This window comes from Heliangelus exortis, chromosome 1, assembly GCF_036169615.1.
Source record: "Heliangelus exortis chromosome 1, bHelExo1.hap1, whole genome shotgun sequence".
NCBI classification, from domain to species: Eukaryota; Metazoa; Chordata; class Aves; order Apodiformes; family Trochilidae; genus Heliangelus; species Heliangelus exortis.
Window position 1 is genome coordinate 51,288,705 of NC_092422.1, and position 24,540 is coordinate 51,313,244.

A 24,540-nucleotide genomic window follows, 5' to 3' on the forward strand; every position below is an offset into this window, starting at 1 on the left:
TGAAGTGAAGGCAAATTATGTATGGGCAAGCCCACTCCTACATCTTTTGTGGAGCTGGGGGTCATAAATCAGCCTCTGATGAAAATTTGTAAGAAGCTAGTCCCTGAGCTCTGTCCCTTGTCACTGGCAGATAGATACCATGCTTAAACAGTGACCCGTGAAAACAAAGAGTAAGAAGAACAATTTAGTCATTGATGCACAACAAATGAGCAGCTTCTCCCACCCACTCCCCCCTGTGAGTGGGGTGTTGCTATTCAATACAAGGAGAGATCTCTTCTCTGCTGCTGTTGTCTGCTGTCTCTTCTCTGCTTAGGACTGTTGTAGCAGTAAAATGCCATCTGATGGCTCAGCTGTTTGGGTTTTACTGTAGTATTCTGTGTGGATGCTCCTTTCTTCTTCTTTACTTGGGGTTTGCATGTTGAGGAGCTGAGAAGGAGGGCAGGGTAGTGTAAGGGGTTACTCTGGACTCCCAGCAGAGAGCTCAGGTGGAGTGGAGGATGGGTTTTAGGGGACAGAGGTGAAGATGTCATGGTTCCCCATGCCTGGCTTCAGCTTTCCCTGCCCCTCTGGTCCATCCTACAGCCTACATGCATATACATCACCCCAGTGGGAAAATCATCTCTGTTGCAGGATGTAACATTTTGCATGGAAATAAAAAAACAAAGCAGAGAGAATGACTGGAACAAGGAGCAGTACCCAGCCATCACATTTCTGGATTTTCACAAGATTTTATTTCTTCCAGCAGCACAGATTTTCTCTGTTGGCCTGGGCTGAGCCTCTGCTAGGATTCAGCTCGTTACTGCTCAGCCAGCAGCTGGAGAGAGGCTGTTGCTTTTAAGGAAGCCTCTTCTCTCCTGTTTGTCACTCTGCCAAGATGCAAAGTAAGGTCTGAAAGCCCTCAAGCTGTTTAAAAAAAGAAAAAGCCTTGGATGTGTCTGTGGCCAAAGCTAAAAAAGGAGTATGTTCCTGATGCTTTCATGTGACTGATGTGATGAGATGCTGTGCAAGCAGTCAGTGCTGGCTGTGCTGAAGAGGGGCCAGGGGGTCAACTTTTAGGAAATAAGGACCTGACTGTTCAATGAACAACTGCACAAATATTAGCCTAAGTTCACAAAGTCAGTAGAAGCCCCTACAATGACTTTGGTGGGCTCGGGCCAGCCTTCAAGTAGCTAGCTAGAGAAAAGACATTTCCAACAAGTATTCCAGCCAACCTTTACATAGCCTTGAGATCAGAAAAGGATTTTTCTATTTAGAAATAGGAGTCTGCAATTGTGTGCTTAATATTTATCATGACAGTAAATCAGAAAGGTACCAAACTGCTGAAATGCATTAGATTAACTCAGGTGTAGAGACAACAAGAAAAAGGGTCCAGGCAATGCCAGAGAGTTAGAGAATAACACATAACACAAGAATTCTCCTAGAGATCTTTACCAAATACCACATAGTTACTGGCAGCAGCTCAAAATTCATCTGGCTTTGACATTTCTGGGATTGTGTGCATTGGCACAGCGTGAACCATTTGGGATGGGATGCTGCATGCTGGCTGCATGGGTGGTGGGTGACTTTCCCTTGCTCCCTGCCAGTGCAGTGCTACTGCCTTGGACCTCACATGACTGTAGTTTGGTAGGCACTCTGAGCAGAGCTTTAGTGGCTGGGAAGTTTTATTTACAACCTCTCAGAGGGAATCTCAGTGGGGAGAGCTGCTGGATGAGGAGGACATGGGGAAAGGTAAAGGCAGGGAGCAACATAGGGGGGAGGTGACATGAGAGGCAGGGACTTCCTGGAGAAAGAAATTGGACTTTTATCCTCAAGTAATATGGAGACATCTTGTCTTGTAACACCTGTACATACCTCTGCTGTTCCTTGCAATATTGACCATTTTGAAGGCATTTTTTACTGTGGCAATGTTTATCTAATGTAGTGCTTTTGCAAAACTGGCAGTGCAAATTAAAGTTATCATTGACACAACTCATCTTCCTAACCCAGTGTAACCTCTGGGTTCAGAAAGAACATAAAAAAAGCAACTTGTTGAGAACTGTATTTTTCTTGCCTAAATAGGCATGTGAGTGCCTGGGACAATTTAGCACAATAGGAAATAACTCAAGACAGACTATGAAACTGGATATTGTTCAAATGAACATGGAGCAATGCCTTATTTATCTCTTTGTTAAAGGGATGCAATGGGAGATGTTTCTGTGTAGTATTCATAAGCTGTGCTGTCCATGTTTCTCAGTTAGAAAAGCATGCAGAGAGATTATCCAGCAAGAGCATAACCATGTTTAACTTTACAAAACACAAAGTCTGGGTATGCATCTCTGCCTGTAATAAAACACATGTAATAAAAACATAATTCTGTATGTCTTACCAGTGAAAGTGTATTCCTAGCAACAGCTACATCTTTTATGTTTTGCTGGCTGTAGGACCTCTCTGGCAGAGATTTGCCACTTGGTTGCCCTCTTATTCCACCACTGCAGACAGATTTTTCTTAAAAATGTGAACTACTGCAAGGGGGTGAAAAACAATTTATCCATTTAGCAGTAACTCAAAACAGAGATCCTGTTATCCTTGGGTTCATTTAGACCTTGATTATATTTCTGTCCTCTTCCAAGGTAGTGCATTTCTTTGCCTGAATTGCAGTTGTTCAAACCAGGACTTGATCTGTCTCCCAGTACTCAAATGTGGGAGTTCAACCCAATTTTTAAAATTGAGGACAGCACATAAAAAGTCATGCTGTGGGAAGCTTGGATGCAGTATTAGAAGTTGGGGGACAGGGTCAGTGCTCCTCCCCACAGCCCTGCTAGTGATTTAATTTGATTGGAACAGATCTGTAATGGATAGGTTCTTATATTCATGGTATCTTTTCCCCTGTGTTTTCTGGAAAATGTGTTTGGATTCAGTCAGAGTGTGGCATCCCTGCCTGTCTTGCTCATGGGTTTAGAAGCAGTAATATTTTTTTCATCAGGAGCTGGGTATCTCCCAAATGGAGCACCCACCCAAGTGCAGCTGGCTGGGTGGAGCAGTTTGAATGTTTAATACCAAAAAATGACATAATGAAAGAAAGTTCCCTGCCAGTATCTGACACCTATGAGTTAAATGCAGATACTGAACATCTTGTCTGGTTTTTTTACCCCACTGTCCCTTCCATAATCAGAAAGCTTTTCAGGGGTCCTGTCCCAGGGTGCAGTTCTTATTTCTGAACAGAACTGTACTGCTGTAAGCCCACTTATTGTCATGAGATCTTGATGTCTTCCTTTTTCTCAAGCCATTTCCAGCCTTCTCTGGTGTGTTTGAAAATGATACAAGTTTTAGTTAAGGGTCTAATCCTAAGTGCCTGCTCTCTCTGTTGTTAAGAGTGCAAGCCAGGTGCTTGAAGGGTACTTGTACTTAGGAATTATGTGCCCGTCAGGAAGATTCCTCACACGCTCCGGAGCGAAGGAGCATGGGGGTCAGGAATTTGAAAGAAACGAGCTACTGAGTTCCTTTCTGTGCTTGTAAGTGATTACCTGGTTTTATTGCATGACTGAAGTGTGTGATTTTTCTGTTGCTGACAGGGAAGGCCGCTCTAATGCTCACATTAAAGGAGATTACCAAAGAATCGGAGATGTTATGCTAAAGAACATCCAGAGTATGAAGGTAGGAATGATACTCTTACTGTAAGCTTTGACACAGATTAGAATTATTGTGCTTTTCATTTTCATGTGATGTTGCCTCTTGTGCTGTTTTTTGCCAGTTGTAATCAACACTTATACTGTAAAGGTTTCTTTTGACGAAGAAGCGTTTGCTGAGTCTTGTGGTTTCAGAATTTCTACCTGATTTTAAATTGCTCAGCCCCTCCCCTCAGTCCCCTCTCCAAATAGAGGAACAACGAACACAGAAGTTCAGGAACATTTCATTTCCAGTTCTTTTTCCTTTCAAACAAAACATCAGAATTTCTGTGGCTGGATGGGCTATTCAAATGCTGAGTGTGCCTACTGGTGTATTCAAATGTAAGTGTTAAGATATTGCAGGAGTAGTGACCATAACCTGGATATTGATTTGATTTGGAAAACATATTTGTGCATATTATGGTGCCACGTTAGATGAAAAGTTTTTTGATAAATGCAAATAATTGCCTTTCATCCCCTTTAAAGCTAAAAGAAAAAATACATTTATGAAGTGTTAATCTAAGTGTAGCATTCAGCAGACTTTGCATCTGTTGTTAGTCTGGATGGAGTAATATTTTTTATGCTGTGTTACTGAACAGAATGGAAGGCAGTCATGGGAGCCTGTGGATTTTTATAGTATAGATGGATAACACACAGCCCACCTTATTAATATAGCTATATGTCCAGGTCAGTGTGTGGCAAAATATGGCACTGCACCTTTGGCATGTGGATCTCAAAGTGCTTTCGAAACCATCTGATAAATCTTTCCCTGGTGATTGCCACTTCTGCATTCTGCAGATAGTAAATGGAGCAGCCCTGAGTCCTTGCCTGAAGGAAAGGGCAGTTGAATCTTTACAGCTCTCCTGAGATCCTAGGCTTATCTTTCAGAAGGACAGAGATGAAGAGAGGTTAAGTGATGGGCAGGTGATTATGCAGCAAATCAGAAAAAGGGAATGTAGAAATCCTGATTTGCAGTCCCCAGTACAGACACCTCTGTTACCTTACCTTTTCTGCATGGTACTCAGCAGAAACTGCTTTTTCCCCTCAAGACATAATTGAAAGGCACTGGAAGAAATGCAGGGTGGACTTTTCTACCCCCCATCCCTGTTCTTATAAGTGTGCACCTTTTCACACACTGTTTTTGGATTCTCAGCTTCTGACAGACTCTGCCTTTGCTCTCAGCACCTTGCAACATCATATCATCTGTCCCTCACTGCCTGCAGGTCCTTCTGTGGCACCAGTCTAAAGGCAACATACAGTCCTCACTGTAGCTTAGACCTCTTGGTGTGCTTTTGCATTGAGATCTGCCACCACTGATAAGCACAGGTGTGTGGAGGAAAGAGCCAAAACCCAGCTGACTTAAAGAACTGCACAGGAAACAATGAAGTTAGTTAAAATGCTACATATTTCTCGTGAGAGCTGTTAAAAGACCTGGAAACTGACACTTGCTGTTTCATTAAGGCAGAAAAGTAGTTAAGAGCAATAATTAATGGTTAGCCCCTGAGCAGTCCAGAGGATTGGCTATATCTTTACCTGAGTTACAGGCTTGTAAAATGAATAAACAGTGCCTGGAGGAAGCAGATTGGCTACAGGGAAGGTATGCTTCTGGTAAAGGTGCTACAAATCACAGGAGAGAGGGAATTGGTTGGAAATGTGTCAAAAAGCACAAGGTTTGGATTAAGCTGAACTGCCTTCTCATAGCCATTCAACATACACATTCAGCTTCTTTTTGTTGCTGGTTAGTATTGTACCAGGTACTAGGAGACTTCATTTGGTATTAGGAGACCTCACAGTAGCTCTGTGCATCTTGATGAACCAGCTTACCTTCTGCAAAACAGAAATGAAGCCCCTGTGTAAACTGTTGAAAAAAAAATACTGCTGAATTGTTGTAAACTGGGACTCGTGAATATTTGTGATACTGAGACCTAAAATGAAGTTGCATATTCAATGCAAACCTCATTCACTTACTAGTGCATAAGTGCATACTCCTGCCAGTGAGATCGTTTTAGAAGTTGCACTAAGGAGAAGAGGATGTTATCCAAGGATGAAGAACTCTTAACTACCTGTTTCTGTCAGACAACACCTTTGTGCTTATTTGGATTCCCAGGAAGTGCAACTTCTCATTAATAATAGTGAAGTAGAAGCTAGAAGTCCAATTCCCTGTATCTCCATTCTCCAAAAGCACCTAAGGGAACTGGGGCAGCAAAATCCCTTCATCCTCCTAGAAAATCCCATTTTGTTGCCAAGCTCTGCATTTGCACTGTCTGGCTCTCTCCCTGTTGCACATACATTTGCATAAGCTGTGTTCAAGTCATCTCCTTGCCTTTCGATTTCACACTGATGTGAGATTTAGTTTTGTTTACTCAAATACTCTTTGTTTTACAAGGAATGCAGAGGGGGTGGGGGTGTGCACTTCAAATGACTAATGCCATTTCTCAAGTGACTGTCAGAATTATTGTGTTGCGCAGGGATTTTGTTTGTAAAATCCCAAATGCTGCTCTGGTTGGATTTTTTTTTTTTTTAATTGGACTAGGTTTGGGCTGAGTCATGTCTTGCAGTGATTGCTAATAGTTCTCCCACGTGCTCTTTTCTTTGTGCATACAAGCAACTGTCCATTCACCTGTGGAAGCACAATGAGATTTTGATGGAGCTGGAGAGCGGGATCAAGAATTCTCGCAAGCTGGAGACCTTTTGCAGGGATTTTGAGCTACAAAAAGTCTGCTACTTGCCTCTCAATACCTTCCTCCTCAGACCTCTACACAGGCTTATGCACTACAAGCAGATAATGGAGAGGCTTTGCAAACACTACCCACCAAACCACATAGACTTCAGGGATTCAAGAGGTAAGTAAAAGAAAAGGCACCAATTCCTGTAGCTGGAAAATGGCATCCAAATCCATTAGAGGTGCATGGCTGGCCAAAACCTCTTTTCTTAAAGCCAACATTGAAAGAGGATTGAGTGGCAAAATCCAGCACTCAGAAGACCAGAAATGGTAGGAGACAGGTTGAAACCTTGCAGAATCATTTAGGAAGAACCTTTCAGATCATCAGCTACACCCATTAAGCCAGCACTGTCAGGTCCACCACCAAACCATATCCCCTAGCATGGCATCTAAATGTCTTTTAAATACCTCCAGGGACAGGTACTCCACCACTTCCCAGCACAGCCTGTTTCAGTGCCTGACAACCCTTTCAGTAAAGAAATTTTTTCCTAGACATTTTAAGCCTCCCTGCCACAACTTGAGACCATTTAATCTTGTCCTATTGCTTGTTACTTGGGAGAAGATACCAACACCCACCTGGCTACAACCTCCTTTCATATAGCTGTAGAGATAAGGTCTCCCCTCAGCCTCCTGTTCTCCAGGCTGAGCAAACACCATTTCCCTCAGACACTTCTCACAAGATTTGTGCTCTTGACCCTTCACCAGCTTTGTTGCCCTTCTTTGGACACATTCCAGCACCTCAGTGCCCTTCTTGTAGTGAAGGGCCCAGAACTCAACACAGTATTCAAAGTGTGGCCTCACCAGTGCTGAGTACAGGGGAATAATCAATTCCCTGGACCTGTTGGCCACACTGTTCCTGATACAGACCAGGATGCCACTGGCCTTCTTGGCCACCTGGGCACACTGCTGGCTCATGTTCAGACAGGTATGGACCATCCCCCTGCTCCTTTTCCTCTGGGCAGCTTTCCAGCCACCCTTCCCCAAGCCTGTAGCATTGCCTGGGGTTGTTGTGATGGAAATGCAGGACCCAGCCTTGTTGAATCTCATACAGTTTTCCTCAGCCCATTGATCCAGCCTGTCCCAGTCCCTCTGCAGAACCTTTCCACCTCAGGCTGATCAACACTCCTGCCCAACTTGGTGTGATTTACAATCTTACTGAGGGTGCACATGATCTCCTCATCCAGATCACTGATGAAGGTATTGAGCAGAACAGGCCCCAACACTGAGCCAGAGCTGGATTTAGCTCCATCCACCACAATATGGTGGCCCAGCAATCCAGCCAGTTTTTAACCCAGCAAAGCATACACCTGTCCAGGCCACAAGCAGCCAGTTTTTCCAGGAGACTGCTGTGGGAAACTGTGTCAAAGACTTTACTGAAGTCCAGGCAGACAACATCCATAGCTTTTCCCACATCCACCAAGCAGGCCACCTTGTCATAGAAGGAGATAAAATTAGTCAAGCAGGAGCTGCCTTTCATGAACCCCTGCTGACTGGGCCTAATTACTTGGTTGTCCTGTATGTGCTCTGTGATGGCACTCAAGATGATCCATCTGCTCCTTACACACATTATGCCACAGCCTGGACAAGTACTTGGAAGAGGAATCTGCTGGGTGTTATTAAACACACAGGAATGACATGCAGTTCAGCAAGTTGCTTGATCTGAAAATAGTTGGAAAGAAACACAGGGAGCACAGCGTATGTGCTTGTCAACACCTTTCCCTAGAGATCCATCCTCAGTAAGATGATGTCCAGAGTTTTGCATTTTTTAGTCTGCTCCTTGTGGATTGACCCTGTGAGGGAAGAGGGTAACACAGTGAAGGTGTTGTTCTTGAGCTGGGTGCTGCAGACAAAAGCCATCATCCTTTTTAAATGTTCTTAGTAGTTGTTAATAAGTATTTTATGGTTTTGTCCCTCTAGCTGCTTTGGCTGAGATTTCTGAAATGGTGGCTCAGCTCCATGGCAATATGATAAAGATGGAGAACTTCCAGAAGCTGCATGAACTCAAGAAAGACTTGATAGGCATAGACAATCTGGTGATCCCAGGAAGGGTAAGTAGCAGAGTTGTGATCAAAGCCTAATACAATTTCAAAGAATTAGGTTTGCTTTCTAAACTTGTTTCTTAGGAGCAGCTGTGAAATTGGCTTTACTCATATGAACCTTCTTCTCTCATGAACTGTAAACATAGTAATACCATAGAAAACAGCCTTTAGAGCAAGAAGAAGCCATCATCTTTATTACCTTTTTACTGTTAGGTTTATCTTCTGTCTAGATTTAGAAGGTTGTAGGCAATTCCAAACATCTATTACAACAGAGGTGGTAAAAATGTGATATGTATCACAGTGTTTAGAGCTTGAGCAATTGCACATTTCCTCATTTTTGCTACCCTTAATTTTTTTTTTCAATTTTTTTCTCAATGCTAGAGCACAGCAGGTTACAGTAAGGAAAGTAAGGCATTTGTGCTGGAGGATCTTCAGCCCTTTTATGATCACTGGCTTTGAAACTCATGTCCCTGGGGATGAGCAGTCTCTTTAGTCTACATGTAAATCTAGGGGATAATTTTTCATACAGTATTGCCTTAAGTAAACACTTTTAATTGTGTTACAAAAATACCAACACCACTTTCTTACTTGGCATGGGTTTTTTGTATAAACAGAGACTTAATTCAGAATAAATGGGCATCAGTGTAATATTTGCAGACCTTTTTTACTTTTTCTGTGTGTATACCTCTGTGCATACCAACTTCAGAGTTGGCTGCTGAATTCATTTCCTCCCCATTCCCCTGACTTTTGGGGGGCAATACACAGAAGCAGTATATGTGGCAGATGAAATGTCAGTGAAAACAAATTGCTAGGCTGTTCTTTCCCTGTTTCTGGAAGACAGCTTAAAAAAAAAAAAAATTAAAAAAAAAGATGAGTTCTGCATTGAACTGCAAATACAGCAGCATTTGACCTCACCCTGCAGCCCGGGGCCAGCCCTGACCCAGTCCTCAGCGTGGCCCCAGAGTTCTCCTCAGCCAGAGCCACATCTTGGGGTCTGCTTGCCAGGCCTTGTCCATGTCTTCTGCCTCAGCAGGGTGATGGGAGAGGCAGCTTGCTGAGCTCTCTGGGGTCTCTGTCATTTATGGATTCAAACGTTTAGAAAAAGGAGTTTGAAGTTGATGTGTCCTTGGGAAGGCAGCACTGAGCATGGGTGTTTCTCAGTTTATGGCTGCTCTCCAATTCCTCACTTCACCTCTCTCCAGTCTCCCAGCAGCTCTTGGGGCTCATGCCTCCTTCCAGTGACCCACAGACCATTCACTTCCTTGGCAAGCTCCTCAGGACCTCTCACAGCCCACACATCTCTCCATCACATGAAATTAAATTCTGTCACTGGTTGTTTCTGCTACCCTATCCTAAAGACAGCACAGTCTTCCTCTCCTAGGAGGTTCAGGATAAAGGCAGAGGGTGTTTGCCTGCCAGGGCAAGAGCACATCCCCTGGATGTTGCTGCTTTTGCCTCTCCTCTGTCTCAGTGGCTGAAGGCAGTAGCACAAAGGTGGCTGAGCTCCACATCTCAAATGAGATGTCCTAGAAAAGCAGCTGTCCTAAAAGAGGCTGTAGGTAACCCTTCTCTTCACATTGTCCCAGACTGGGAATCTCTGCTGCCACTGAGCTGGTTCCTATATTGGGCATGAAAACATCCTGTCATCAGCTGAGCCTGGAGATTGCAGTGACACTTCTGCATCCTTACAGAGCTTGCTGTGGTGGTGCCTAGCCTGCTAATGAGCAGGTGATTAATTGTATAATGGTGATTAATATACTTTGGGGGCCAACAACAGCTTCTAGTGTCCTCTCTGGTAGCATGAGATTACCACAAAATAGGGATAACCACCTCCAGCCACTTCTCCTGTCCCTTGGTTGGTGCCTGTGGGGGCAGTGCAGGTGGGGGAAGGGGACACAGCCCAGCAGCCCTAAGGTGACTGCACTCTCCCCCTGAACAGATTAATCTTTGGCAGCCAGTTTATAGCTAAGCTGCAGGTGATTATGATGCTTTACCTGCCTCTGACAGGCACAGTTATGAGCAGAATGAACTTCAAAAGCCTAATAAATAAATAAATAGAAACCTCCTGGCAGAGGCTGGAGGGAGTGACTGAAAATCGGTGTTTTCATGGGTGTCAGAGAAGAAAGAAAGGTGAGTTACAGGATAGTTCACAGTAAACCCAGAAAATCCAGCATTTTGAGAGTTTCAGATGTGTTACTTTTCCTGTAATTCCATCCCTAAACATTCTTAAACTGCTTTAGCTGAGTTAATGTACTGTATTACACAACTTGGATGGTACTGGGATCAACTCTTTCTGCCAGACAAATGTCCTTCTTTTTTCTGCTGCTGATGGTGGTGTTGATTTGTGTAGCTCATTTTACATCTCTCTGAAGGGTTGTGTGTGCCACATGCACAATAGAAGCTTACCAGTGGTTGACCAATAATATATAAACCAATATATCCTTAGTTTTTACATCATTTGTAACATGAAAAATAGTCATTCAAGAGTGAGGAAAGAAGCAGCTGTCTGAAGGAATCAATGTTAGATACAGAAAATTTTACTTAGTTGAATTTTTTAAAAATGAATGAAAGACTATGAAAGAGTTTATCCTAAAGACTGTTATGAATGAAAATAAATTAACCTATAAATAAGATTTTTAATAGAATCACAGAATCATAGAATGTTTAGGGGTGGGACAGGATCTCTAGATCCCTCTAGAGATCTTTGAGTCCAACCCCTCTGCCCAAGAATGATCACCCAGGGGAAGAACACATCCAGGCAGGTTTTTAAATAAGTCTTCAGAGAAGGAGACTCCACAACCTCCCTGGGCAGCCTGTGCCAGTGCTCCATCACCCTCACAGTAAAGAAAATAGTACAGTAAAGGAGAGATACATATTTAATAAAGGAAATTAAAAAGTCTTGGTCACTGATAGTCACATCAGTCCTGCGACCAAGTAGGTCATATTTATGTTTGCATAATAAAAAATCCATAATTTTTGCAGAAGATATATACTTATTTTGCATTTGTTTCCCACAGGAGTTTATTAGGCTGGGCAGTCTCAGTAAGTTGTCTGGAAAAGGTTTACAGCAAAGGATGTTCTTCCTGGTAAGCAAAAAGGCAGTTTTTTCTTTTATATGATGAAATGTTAACTATAAGCAACTACTAGGCAAACTATCAACCATGAATTTTGAATTACAGTCACTATTTTTGAACAGTCTTAATTACGTTAACATAATTTATCACTTAGCTGGTTGTTAAGAACTTATCTTTCTGTCCAAACAAAACAGTCCCTTTTTAACTGTTCCTTACAAAGATAAAACTTAATTATTTTTATGAAAAACTATGAATATAATGACAAAATAATAACTCCTATCAACACTGTATTAAATAAAAGGAGATTCATTGTAAAATGTAAAGGGGCACGAAGAACATGGTGAATATGTCCAGAAAAGAGGTAAAATCCCAAATAGGTATTCTGGGACTCTGAATACACGTGTGTAATCATTAGCAAAATTAAATCCCCCTCTAGTGGCCGATGGATGTTACTTCGTCGGTTGTTCCTTTTAGGTTGTAGATGTCCTTGGGAGAGCTCTGTTTCACACCACAGAGTGTGATTTTCCTGGTGGAGCCCTCCAGTTTGAGGACAAACATCCTTTGACCCAGGTGGCACAGGGAAAATACACCATTTGTGTGATGGCTTTCCACAAAACACAGCCCTTTTTGTTTGACCAGCTTCTGGCAGCTGCTACCTGCAGGACTCCCCACAAATTGAGATTTTTGGGTCTCTTTGCCTCAGCCAAACTAAAGCCACCTTAAACCAGGTCTGCCAGCTCCCTTCTGAATATGGGGGGTAACAGGTCTTAGTGACAGATTTTAGTTCACAAGAGGACACACCTTTCTCAGGCATGCTCATGTGTTTCTCCTCACTCATCAGAAGAAAACATTGGTGAAACATCCTTATCTTCCAAAGTTTCAAAGGGTGGCAGGGTGTGAATTGTACTGCTTGATTCCCCTGCTGTCCTGGCTTCTTAATTCTGACCTCGAGATGACAAAGGGAATATTAGAAGACATTAGAAGATAGACAGTGGAAAATTGTGTGAATATGCCTGAGAGTAGCTGGGAAGGAAAGCAGGGAAAATAACAGGTCCTAATACAAGGTACTGGAGTATTGTGGAAGCCAGAAGTTTGGATTCATGCAGTAGAACTGCCAGACATCCAGTACTGATTAACTCTCTCATATTTGCCATTCTGATTTTTTTTTTCTACATGAATACATGCTGACATAATTCTAATAAATGCTTATTTTTGCTTTTTAGTTTAACGATATCTTATTGTACACAAGTAGAGGCCTCACAGCATCAAACCAATTTAAAGTCCATGGGCATCTTCCACTGTATGGCATGACAGTAAGTATTGTGTAACCATAAATTTGAACATGATTCTTACAAGTAATTCATCACCATTTGCTTACAGACACAAGCAAGGCAAGTAAACAGTAGTGGCAATCTAATTTCTATTGAAAAAAAAACTGTTCCTGATGTTTTCAGCTCTGTTTCTCAAAGCTGGAGTAGTGAGAGTGGCAGCAATTTGTCATTTGGAACACTTCTTGCAGTTCTTCTATCCAAAGTCAGTCTGAGCCCATAGCATTTGGTTACCTTGTCTTAAATCATCTTGACAATATTTTTGCTGGTCTCAAAACATTTCCATTCCCCTCTCATTATTTTGATTAGAATCTCTCAGGGGTTTGTGTCTATTTCATCCTGGTTTTCTGAAAACCAAGTTAGATAATCACAACCACTGCAACTGGACAGCTTTGAGGCTTCAAGTTTTATCTGGTGTTCCTAGGAATCTTCTCAGTTATTGATGTCCATTTGGCAACAAAGCTCTGTTGTGCTGCAGTGTCCACAGCACTCACAGCCTTTAGCATATCCACATATCCTTTGTATGATGAATCACTCTTCTGATAAAAATACCACTATTTTCCCTTTTTCTTTCTTTTTTTTTTTTCCCCCATAAAAGTAGATAAAGATGTGCTTTTGATTTAAGAGTTTTGTTCAGAATTTACTGTTTTTTCAGCTTGCAAGCCACTGTTTTTTTCTCAATACCTAGCTCAAAATGTTGTTTGTGAACCTTTCTCTTAGTTGTCTTCTCCCCAGTGGTAAGAGCTTGTTCAGCTCACTCTTTCACCCTAAGAAATATGTAGTTCCTGCAATCTGACTGCATGTGGGCTTTTATCTCTCAGATGGAAGAAAGTGAAGAGGAATGGGGGGTTCCTTATTGTCTAACTCTGCGAGGTCAACACCAGTCCATTGTTGTGGCTGCAAGGTAATCCAGTGGAGACAACATATGCACATAAACTGTGTTTCTCTTCAGCTTTCACAGTGATAGAAAAGCAGAGAGGCATCATTTTGTTTGCATTTGCTCCTAAAATAATTTCTAAGGTATATTATTTTGTGAAAGCCATTTGGAATTTAAAAAAAAATAAAAAAATAGGTGAATTGGACAAAACAGAGTTACGGGAAGTTGTGCAAGAGCCTAAACTAGGTTATGAGGAAATAAATCCTCGTATCTTTTGTCTGAATTTATTTATTTAAATTAAAAGTAAGCTCAGTTTGTGACTCTTTAATCTTAGAGTTTGCTTTCAGCTTGCATGAAAGTGAATAAACCTTGAATTTTCATTGTTAGTAGCCGAGCTGAAATGGACAAATGGACTGAGGACATTCAGATGGCAATAGACCTGGCAGAGAAAAGCAGTGGCCCTGCCCCAGAGCTACTGGCCAGCAGCCCACCTGACAATAGTAAGTAAATGCCAGAGAGCAGGTTTTATTCACTTCCATCAGTATGACTGGTGACTGCTTCTGAGCAAAGTGGTGAAAAGTGCTGGGCAGAGGTCAAACTGATACGTTTGAAGTTGATTTATATTATATATATTATATTTATAAATGTGCCACTTTAATGTTCTTGTTGATGTTAGCAGAAAGTTCCACTGAATAGAGAAGTGACTTAAGTATAATAATTCCAGGAACTATTTAACAAGATTTGGGCAGTGCCTGTCCTTGGGAGGTATTGAAAGCACCAACAAAAAGCCCAGTTGTTAGTCTTTGATTCTAACACTTGCAGAAACACCTTAAAAAAAATAAATAAATCTACTTAACAGCTGCTCAAAACTATTTCTGAACGTGTGGTTTGAAAGTAGTTCACGATATTACAGACGGAATTGATTTGTTTAATTTTTCCACTTATATATGTTGTTGCATAGAGCAAGAAAGATGCTTTTTCCCTGCATTTCATAGAGTCTCCTGATGAAACTACTGTAGACCAGGAATCTGAGGACGACCTCAGTGCATCCCGCACCTCACTGGAGCGTCAGTCACCACACCGTGGCAACACTACGGTGCACGTCTGCTGGCACAGAAATACCAGTGTGTCAATGGTCGACTTTAGTATTGCTGTGGAGGTATCTGCCTCAGAACCATCTGAACTGCAGCTCCAGACTCGCTCTTGAATGACAATTTCCTTTTTGCTCCTTCTTCACAAGCCTCCTTTTGGGGAAGTTCCTGGCAAACCTGTTAAGCTCGCTCCCATATCCTCAATGGTGGCAGAAACCATCGGTCAAGAACCACCTGTCCACTCTCTTATCTCTGTAACATCAGCTAGAGCTGTAGCTTTCAGAGAAGTAACTGTCCAAAAAAAAATGCCTTTTAAAATTTCAAGCGGGTCAAGCTATCTTAATGCTTTCAATTCCAAAGGCATTAAGCCATTGCTTGAGCTGAAAGGATCTTGTCTTTAGCTGCTGCAGCCAGAGTTTTTATGTGTATTACTAACGTACTTTCTTTACCTAGCCATCTTTCCTGGAACCTTGTCTCATTGCTCAGTCTCATCTGCTTTTTCTTTATTTGCCTTTTCCACCTCAGAATAAAAATCCTCTTTTCCCTCCCCCCCCCCGATCACAGCTGAGCCAATTGGATACACATTCCTTAATTCTGTACTCAACAGATGAGATGCAGACATTGACTTTTCAAAGATTAAAATGAAAGACTCCTAGTTCAGTGCAGGGCTTGGGATGAGGTGGTAAGCCTCCTTAGGTGTTTTTTTACCCAAGAGAGGCTCTGGGGAGCTCTGAATATCACAGTCCTCATCAGATGGAAAGTTATTCTTAAAGAAAATGGTGAAAAGGGATCATAAAAGTGAGTTGGCTTCTGCTCAGGAGGCAGCCCTCAGACACCAGGTCATTGTTGCTCTAGAGAAGACACTGACACAGAATGTGGAGTTGTGTAACTGCCTCAGTTTTTAAACAGAGGGTGAGCTGCTGAAATGTGGCGAAGAAAGTGGTTCTGTACTAGAAAGCACCAAGTGTAGAGCCTCCTTTTGCTCCCCTGCAGGTGGATTTTCTGGTCCTTTACACCATTATACTCTACAAGGGAGGAAGAATTTGGCACGGAACAAGGTCTCATACTTTTCCCTAAGAGCAGAAGGCTTGTTAGAAATAGACAGCAAATTTTAACCGGTGACTAATTCTAACGATGAAAACATTCAGACACAATTTTTGTCCCGAGATCAGTGCTCATTGTTCCTTATTTTCATTCCTCTCTGTGCCTCAAATGAATGCAAACAAAGCAGCGAAGACCAAGCGCACGCTGGAGCCTTGCCTTGTGCTGTGAAAACATCTGCAGCCCCACTGCTGGTCCATGCGTGGCAGGTTACACTCATGCTCACGTCATTCTCTTGGTGCCTCTCACTCCTGCATTATCGTTTATTTTCTTTGTGTCTCTCCCTCCCTTCTGTCTCTCTTGTGGTAGAAGATCCTCTCTCTGTCAGTGACTGTACTTCCCTACCTGCTGGACTGATCAGTGATCAGCGGCCTGTTTCCATTTCATATGTCTGCTGGTACCGAATGCAAAGCCTGTCCTTTTATGATATCCTCCAGAGTAACGAGGTAACAGAAAAAGAAGGAGCACCCCCTGTCACTTAGGGCCAGGAGGCAGCAGTCCAGATAGCAGAGATACCAAAAGATTTAAAGCAAAGGCCTTTATGTGTACCCAAACTGGTGAAAAGAGAGCGTTTTCAAGAACATTTCGTTTGTAGCAGATAAACCGAGACCACCAGACTTGGGAGTATTTAGTTTTACAGATTAATTTATTGGCTTCTGCATTGTATAAAGAGAATGATGTAAACAGCTATTTTGATCCAGGTGAGAGGCCTTGCTGCCAACAAGGAGTGGGAAGTAATTAAGGATTTACTGAGAACTCCCCTTCAAGGCACAGTGTTGCTGGACTTTACATCTTCACTATGTGAAGAGCAGCTAAGAATCAGGTTGAGAGTCCTTGCTTTTGAAATCTTTGAAAAGTTACCGTGTGAACTCCTTGGGTACTGAGAGCTCAGTCTCTATCTGCAATTCTAAAGTATGTCATAATTTTCCTTCACATCACAAGTTCATGTCAGACTTTCTCTTCCCATTACTTTTTTTTAAGTATCATTTTGAAATAACAAAGACAGACCAGGGTAACAAGACTGACTGATGTTTGGTAATATGTTACTGAAAGCCACCTCAAGTAAAAAAAAGTTAAGTTCAGGAGTTTGAAGGTTTTGGAAGTACCCAGCTACAAGAAAAAAAATATGTTACATCAAGTTCTACTTAGTAGTAGAAAAATGCAGAAGAAAAAAAAATGCACATGCAACCAAAACATTTTCACATAAAACAAGGTCATGTACAACCAGCTAAAAGCAGATAGTTTTTCTTATGATAATTAAACTGCACATACCTTTCACTGTTTTATTTACTGCTTTTGATCTGTTGCAGAACCAGCTGTCTGGAAATCTCCTAAGAAAATTCAAAAACAGCAACGGGTGGCAGAAGCTTTGGGTGGTGTTCACCAACTTCTGCATGTTCTTCTATAAATCTCACCAGGTAACAGACTGCACAGCCTGTGGGTGTGGCTGGAGGAGACCTTTTGTATTTTTCAAGACAGTAGCAGAGAGAACAGAGGAGATCAGGCACCCTGGTCAGAAGCAGGTGCAGTGGCCATGGCTACAGGGTCTTGGCTGCTGATGGAAAGCAGAACAGAACCCATTCTCAGTATGCTCCCTGGTCAGCTGCAGAACATGTGCTTGTTTCCTGAAACTTCGACCAGTAGAGCACATACTGTCCCTGAAAGTGCAACAGGTACTGCTGCTGCTCCCAGCTTGTGGTTGGAGTTAAATCAAGTTTTCCCTTGCACAAATTCTGAGTTCATTAGAATATAAAACTTAGTACTGACTTACTTAGAAGCTTTGTTTACTCTCAGTGACACTTGAGGGAAGAGCAGCCCATGCTTAATACATCTGAGCAAACATCCCCCTGCAAAAGTAGGGGTTCCCTGTCTAGAATCTGTTGGACCTTTCAGTCTCTGTGTTCAAGTAAGGAATAAGCACAAAATCATTTCAATTGCTATGTCATGGTTGCATTCATAAAAAGCCTTTATGCTGAAGTTTCTGCACTGAAGAAAAAACAACAGTGACTTGTAGGATATTTTACACATAAGCTGAGTAAAGAAATTATTTGTTCATACATGCCACACATGAAGGAAGTAAAAAGTAAAACAACTTAGACAATGAGTGCTGCAGGGTGGCCATTGCATTTCTCAAGGAGAGGGTGTTTGCAAGCTGAGGATGAAGTGCACGGTGCTCTGCAGATGCCAAATGGTGGAATGTTATGGTTGTTAATTTGAAAGTCCAGGATTTCAGAGAACTGAAGTACTGGTAGAATGATGCTGCAGCAGATCCTTAGGAGAGGGGTTCCATGAAGATAAAGCCAGCTGAAACCAGACAACTATATATTGTGTGTATATATATATATATATATATATATATAGTATAAAGCTGGGTATTTTTTCCATACACATGTGGAAACAGGATGGTGACCTTTAAATGAATGTGTAAAATCTTCCATTTTACTTATGTGCTCTTTGTGCTTAAGGGCACTTGACCTCACAGCATTTTCCATCCTTTCTTTTCAGGACAATCATCCTTTAGCCAGCCTTCCTTTATTGGGGTATTCACTTACCATTCCTTCTGAATCTGAAAACATTCACAAAGATTATGTGTTCAAGCTACATTTCAAATCCCACGTGTACTACTTCAGGGCTGAAAGTCAATACACCTTTGAAAGGTAAGTTCAACTTCTGTGAGAGGGCACGTTGTAAAGTTCCAGGATTTGTTTCCTGGGCAACATTTGTAGATGCAAAGTTTAGTAAAAAGTCAGATAGGTGGTGAGCCAGGACACAGGCCCTACTCCTCCTAAACTGTGGCTTGAGATCATTGATACTGGGAATGAATTTAGCTTTTTATAGGAAACATTAACATGTCAAAAACCTTAATGTCCTCTTTTACTGAAGAAAGGTATTATTGTTTTAGTCATGTCAGTCTAAAACTAAAAATAAGAGAAATTGTGGGAAAGAAGTGGTTGAGTGAGTAGAACAGGACAAAATGCAGTTGTAGGAAAAAGAGCAGGAACTGCAGATAAATTACATTTTGTTGCTCTAGAATTAAGAGTGATTGGTCTCAACTGCTCATAATTTAGACCATCCCCCCATCCCTCTCAAAAAAAAATAAAGATATTTGTTGTCTGCAGAACAGATTGATGAATTTTGTGCCTCATCCCTGGGCTTCTCCTCTTTAAACCTCTTTTCAAGTATGCATTTGCATCCAGAGCCTCCTGACTTTGGACAGACTTGGGACTACAGGAACAAGCAAGGTGCTCCCATAGCCACTGAAAAGAAAACAGCGTCCAGCTAATAGTGCAGGCTGTATCTTCCATAAAATCTTTCCTTAGGAACTGACTGCTCTTTTGCTTGTCTCCCTGCTCCCCCTGCCTCCTCCCAGATGGATGGAAGTGATCCGAAGTGCCACCAGTTCTGCCTCACGCACCCGAGCTCTGAGCCACAAAGAGCCTCACGCCTACTGAGGGATGCAGGAGCCGCCGTGTTGATTGTCCAGCAGCTGCTGATTTTGTAGAGGACATTTGAAACTCTTCTCCAAATTTAGTGTAACTTACAATTTGGTAAAAAACAAAAAACCAAAAAAAAAAAAAAAAAAAAAAAAGGAAAAAATAAGTGTGGTTTCGCAGAAACTTTCACACTTCCTCAGCAAAACTATTTGAGTTCTCCCTCTGTTCAGACTAGCTTACCATCATCCCAGTGGCTGCGGTTCGTTCCATGTCTTGTATTTTGTCATTCTGTGCTGTTTTTAGCTTGTGCCAGTATTAAAATATTGTCCTTATTAGAGTGCCAAATACCAAAAGACATTTTGTTGCCTCAAAGATTGCACCTGAAAAAAAAAAAAAACAAAAAAAAACCTTCACAATCTGAAAACCTTCTCTGAGGCAAACACTATTTCTTCTCTTTTCATAAAAATATATTATTTTTTTTTACCATGTTAATCTGTAGACTGCTGGATTTTTAAATGTAGATGGACTTTCACAGTATAGAATATAATTATATATACAGCAAGCAGTCTAACAGGAATGCGGTAACTTTCAGATTACACTTTATTTCCCCCAGTCTTTCTATATTTAATCAGCAAGTAATTACTAATTTTCCATCCTTAACAAGGAAACAGTTTACAGCTCATTCTCATTTCCCTTTGGGGCTACAAATCCATGTGGTATAAATAAAGTATAGGATCCTTATCTAACCATTTCCTTGGTGCAAGTTGACCAAATCATTCATCTGTTGGCTTTGAAAAGTGAGTACTACTTGCAAGATGAAAATTTTTTAAAATAATCCAGTGCAATATTATTTTGGGCTGTTAAATGTACTGTGAATGGTGTGTACAAGAAGAAATTAAAGGCTGTGGTGACATTCTGCTGTTTGTTTTACAAACTTGAAAGAAAACCCTGTATGCTAACCAGAACCGCAGCTATTTGTGATTAATTTGTAGAGTACTTTGGTAACTAAATTGCTGTAAGCTGGGGATACTACTGAGGCCCTAAGCATTTATCCTGCCTGCTACACATCCTAGCCTGACTTTCAGTTTGTTGTTAGAATTTTGGTCTCTCTCTCTCTCTCTCTCTCTTCCCACCCTCCCTCCCCCAGTGCTCAGTACACAGAGAGGACAGATAAAACCAGTGGTGGAAACATCCACCTCCCCCCTGTGTACCTGGCTGGAAGGTTCCATGGCCAACACCCTGCATTGGATAAGCTGCTGTTCCACATGGAAGGGTGGCAGCACCAACTCTGCTGTGCTCAGGTGCTTTTCCTTACGTTTTAAGAAACACTTTGTCATGAGAGTGATGTGAAGTCTCCATTAACAGAAGTTCAACATGTGGAAATTTTAAGGGAGCACAGTGCTAGGCAGAAGGGGGCCTGAATATAGAGATGGGAAATGGAGCTGGGACAGTTCTACCCCCACTTTGCCTTTGTCTAGCTATTCACTTTGTTAATGACTTACTTACCTATGTGCTATGTATAAAATGGCTTAACAGCTTTGCTCACCAACAAAAGGGAATAAAATACCTCACAATACTATCATATACATTCCTGTTTCAAGACAGTAAAGCCTTCTTTCTAGTCCCTCCATCCCAAATAAAGATACAGGTACCTGTATCTATCCAAGAAGAGGATGGGCTCCTAACCCCCTCTGACCCATTGCAGCCCCAATGGCCAAATCCAAGCCCCCCTGACAAAGGGAAAAAAGTATTTCTGCCTGGAACCCTTCTACCCCCTGAGCAGGAACTCCTCAGGATTGCTCGTTTTCTTTAGCTACTTCCCCCTGACTCTGGGACATAATAATTGCATCTGCCTTACAGCACTGTCTCTGTCCATTTATTAGTAGTGGATTCTCCATCCCTGGAGATATTTAAAAAGAGACTGGATGTGGCACTCAGTGCCATGGTCTGGTAACTGCAGCAGTAGTGGATCAAGGGTTGGACTTGATGATCTCTGAGGTCCCTTCCAACCCAGCCAATTCTATGATTCTATTACCTGATGAAGGACAAACTTAGAGCAGGGGTAAGAAAAGTTAAAGAACTTCCCAGCTGCAGGTCCCACTGGCTTTTCCATGACTGACCTTTCTCCTCTGTAAAGGCAAAGCAAATGAATTCAACAACTTGAGTGCCCCAAGAATGTACAGGAACTGCAGTGCTCCATGGCTGGCCAGGAACATGACAGGGAACTTTACAGTGATGAAAAGGGGGAATAACACAGCACAGCTTGATGACAACTCAAGAGCAGCCTACAGGCCCGGAGAAACCAAGTTGAGGAAGCAACACCATGTGATGTTGCTATAAAGCACAGCAAAGGGCTGCAGACCTAAACCCCCAAATAATTATTACTGAGCTATACAACAGTATCTGCAAAGCCTTATAGAATCACAGAACTGGCTGGGTTGGAAGGGACCTCAGAGATCATCAAGTCCAACCCTTGATCCACTACCGCTGCAGTTACCAGACCATGGCACTGAGTGCCACATCCAGTCTCTTTTTAAATATCTCCAGGGAAGGAGAATCCACCACTTCCCTGGGCAGCCCATTCCGATGTCTGATCACCCTCTCAGTAAAGAAATTCTTTCTAATGTCCAACCTAAACCTCTCCCCGCACAACTTGAGACCGTGCCCTCTTGTCTTGCTGAGAGTTGCCTGGGAAAAGAGACCAACCCCCCCCTGGCTACCCCCTCCTTTCAGGGAGTTGTAGAGAGTGATGAGGTCTCCCCTGAGCCTCCTCTTCTCCAGGCTGAACACCCCCAGCTCCCTCAGCCTCTCCTCATAGGATCTGTGTTCGAGTCCCTTCACCAGCCTGGTTGCCCTCCTTTGAACCTGCTCCAGGACCTCGATATCCTTCCTGAACTGAGGGGCCCAGAACTGGACACAGGACTCAAGCTGTGGCCTCACCAGGGCTGAGTACAGGGGCAGAATAACTTCCTTACAAGATAGGTCCCTGCATCTGTCCTTTACAATTGTTATCTAGAACAGTGAAGATGTTTTTGCTTTTTTCGTGTGTGGATTTGTTTTTTGGTTTTGTTTTTTAGTGTGTTTTTTTTTTTTAATGGAAATTATATTGGGTCCCATGCCCTTAGTTCTGCTAAAACTGAGTTTTATTCACCAGAACTTGTGGGATACAATCCTCTGCAGTAGTTTATGCTGGGCTCGCAAAAAAAGACCTTTCTTTTTACATTCCTGAAATCAGTTATCACCTTTTCTAGGTACCTTTCATTTTCATATTTTCAATTAATTTTCAAGTTTTCTGTAACATCTCATGGAAAAAAAAATCAAGATGGAATTCTAGTTATCATGACAGCAGAGACTCAGCTAGGCTGCAGCTTCAGATCATCCACCCAGTTCATTGTTCAGCATTTTCACCTTTTTGCATTTCTTTTCCCACAGAAAAAAAAAAATTAAAATAAGGTTTTTGTTTTTTTTAGAATCATTGAATGGCCTGGGTTGGAAGGAACTTTAGAGCTCATCTGCTCCAACCTCTCTGTACGGGCAGGGACACTTCCCACTAGACCAGGTTGCTCAAAGCCCCATCCAACCTGGCCTTGAACACCTCCAGGGAGGGGGCAGCCACAGTTTCCCTGCGCAGTCTGTTCCAGAGTCTCATCACCCTCCTACAGAAGAACTTTTCCCCAATATCCAGTCTAAACCTGTTCTCCTTCACTTGAAACCTTGCACTATTGCTGGTCCCTCTCCAGCCTTCCTGTGGGTTCCCTTCAGGTATTGGAAGGCAGCTTTTTTTCTTTCTTTACCAGTGTTAATTTTAACTGGAACCAGTTGAACTGCTGCCATTTTTAAGCATTTTTCTAGCTCTTTATTGCTAAGGTTAACCCAAAACTGAAATAACAGCAAGAGACTAAAAGCAACTCTCTTGATTCTTCGTATCTTACAATTAGTTGAAGGCCATGTGAGTGAGTAAAAGTCACAGTTTACTAGAAAGCTGTGATACATAACCACTTATGCTTAACCCTGATACACATCATAACACTCCATCTGGTCAAGCAAGGCATGGAGACACGGAGGTCACCCTGTGCCAGGTCAGTAGCCAGGACATAACACACCAGTTTTCTGTTTCAGCAGCAGGAAAATAACCTCAAAGTGGGCACTCCGGGAGATTTACTCTCTGTTGTTATTACTCACCACGCCCCAGCAGTTGGTGGCCTCAAATAACGAACACATAAAAGCCACACAGGAACTTTATTGCTGGAGAGGTTGCAGCACACACGATGTGTTCCACACAGCTGCACTCCTGTGGATTTGCAGCCCCCAGGCTCAGCAGCAGCACATCTCTGCTGCTAACATCCCTTTTGCTGAGATATATTTACTATCTACTTCAGGCATACCTGTTTCCACACAGTTTTAATTAAAATGCTGTTGAGACCTCAATCCCTTTGTAAACTGACACAAAACCAGCCCAAACCAGCAGGCAGAAAAGAAGTGAGCAGGCAGGGGAACACCACCCGCTGTGATAGGAGGAGTTTTGGCAAAGGGCTCTGACTAGAGAAATCACACGAGGAAAACTTGTTTCAGAGACAAAACCAGGGGCAATATCCCACCATTCCATCAACCAAGAACAAAACATAGAAACAAGCAGGACCCGAAAAACCTGATTTTGGCCATTTTTTTTCCTTCTAACATAGGACAAATTTTCCTGTCTTCCCCCTCATAGAAAATATAAGTACAGCTGTGCCCTTTCTAGAAGACACAAATCAATCTCCCTCTCCACTGGGGGCAAGGAAAAGTTGGCAGAGAAGAGGAAAGGAAAAAAAAAAAAAAAAGAAAAGCAGTGTGGCACACGTACAGATTTTTTGACAAGAGCAAAGAGTAATGAAATACAACTTCAGGAGTGCAGGTGGGTTTCCCAGTGGGCTCTACGGGTAATTAAGGATATGATGCCTGGAGTTAAGCTCTGCCATTTGATGTGAGCCCTTCCTCAGTTTCCCTGGGCGGGCAGGATGGGAAATCTGAAGCAGTTTTAAATCACTGCCATCTGTAAATGGGCACGTTGTCTTACTAGAGGACAGATAAATACAGAACTGCATATATTTAACCTTACATTTAATATTAAATATATATTATATTTAATATTTAATACCTATATTTAATATATTAACCATATATTTAACCAAAACAGCACACTTCAATCACTTCTACATGTAGATAAAAAACAAAAAACAAAAAACTTAAT

At 42.1% G+C, this 24,540-nt stretch overlaps 1 protein-coding gene across 8 annotated transcripts in view; it reads left to right on the forward strand.

Annotated features, from left to right (window-relative positions):
* The window catches only part of FARP1 (FERM, ARH/RhoGEF and pleckstrin domain protein 1), a 215,201-nt gene extending 195,725 nt beyond the window's left edge, over window positions 1–19,476 (forward strand). For 2 of the 8 annotated variants that reach the window (XM_071742248.1, XM_071742266.1), the window contains exons 17-27: window positions 3,552–3,633; window positions 6,250–6,487; window positions 8,284–8,414; window positions 11,423–11,491; window positions 12,703–12,792; window positions 13,629–13,711; window positions 14,072–14,184; window positions 14,680–14,843; window positions 17,187–17,294; window positions 18,382–18,533; window positions 19,247–19,476. In XM_071742248.1, the coding sequence (XP_071598349.1) occupies window positions 3,552–3,633; window positions 6,250–6,487; window positions 8,284–8,414; window positions 11,423–11,491; window positions 12,703–12,792; window positions 13,629–13,711; window positions 14,072–14,184; window positions 14,680–14,843; window positions 17,187–17,294; window positions 18,382–18,533; window positions 19,247–19,328 (1,312 nt within the window). In that variant the 3' untranslated portion in view covers window positions 19,329–19,476. Of the gene's footprint in view, window positions 1–3,551; window positions 3,634–6,249; window positions 6,488–8,283; window positions 8,415–11,422; window positions 11,492–12,702; window positions 12,793–13,628; window positions 13,712–14,071; window positions 14,185–14,679; window positions 14,844–16,185; window positions 16,323–17,186; window positions 17,295–18,381; window positions 18,534–19,246 lie in introns of those variants that run through there. The other 6 variants (XM_071742275.1, XM_071742285.1, XM_071742258.1 and 3 more) reach the window with 6 other exon arrangements.
* Window positions 19,477–24,540: the final 5,064 nt, after the last annotated feature.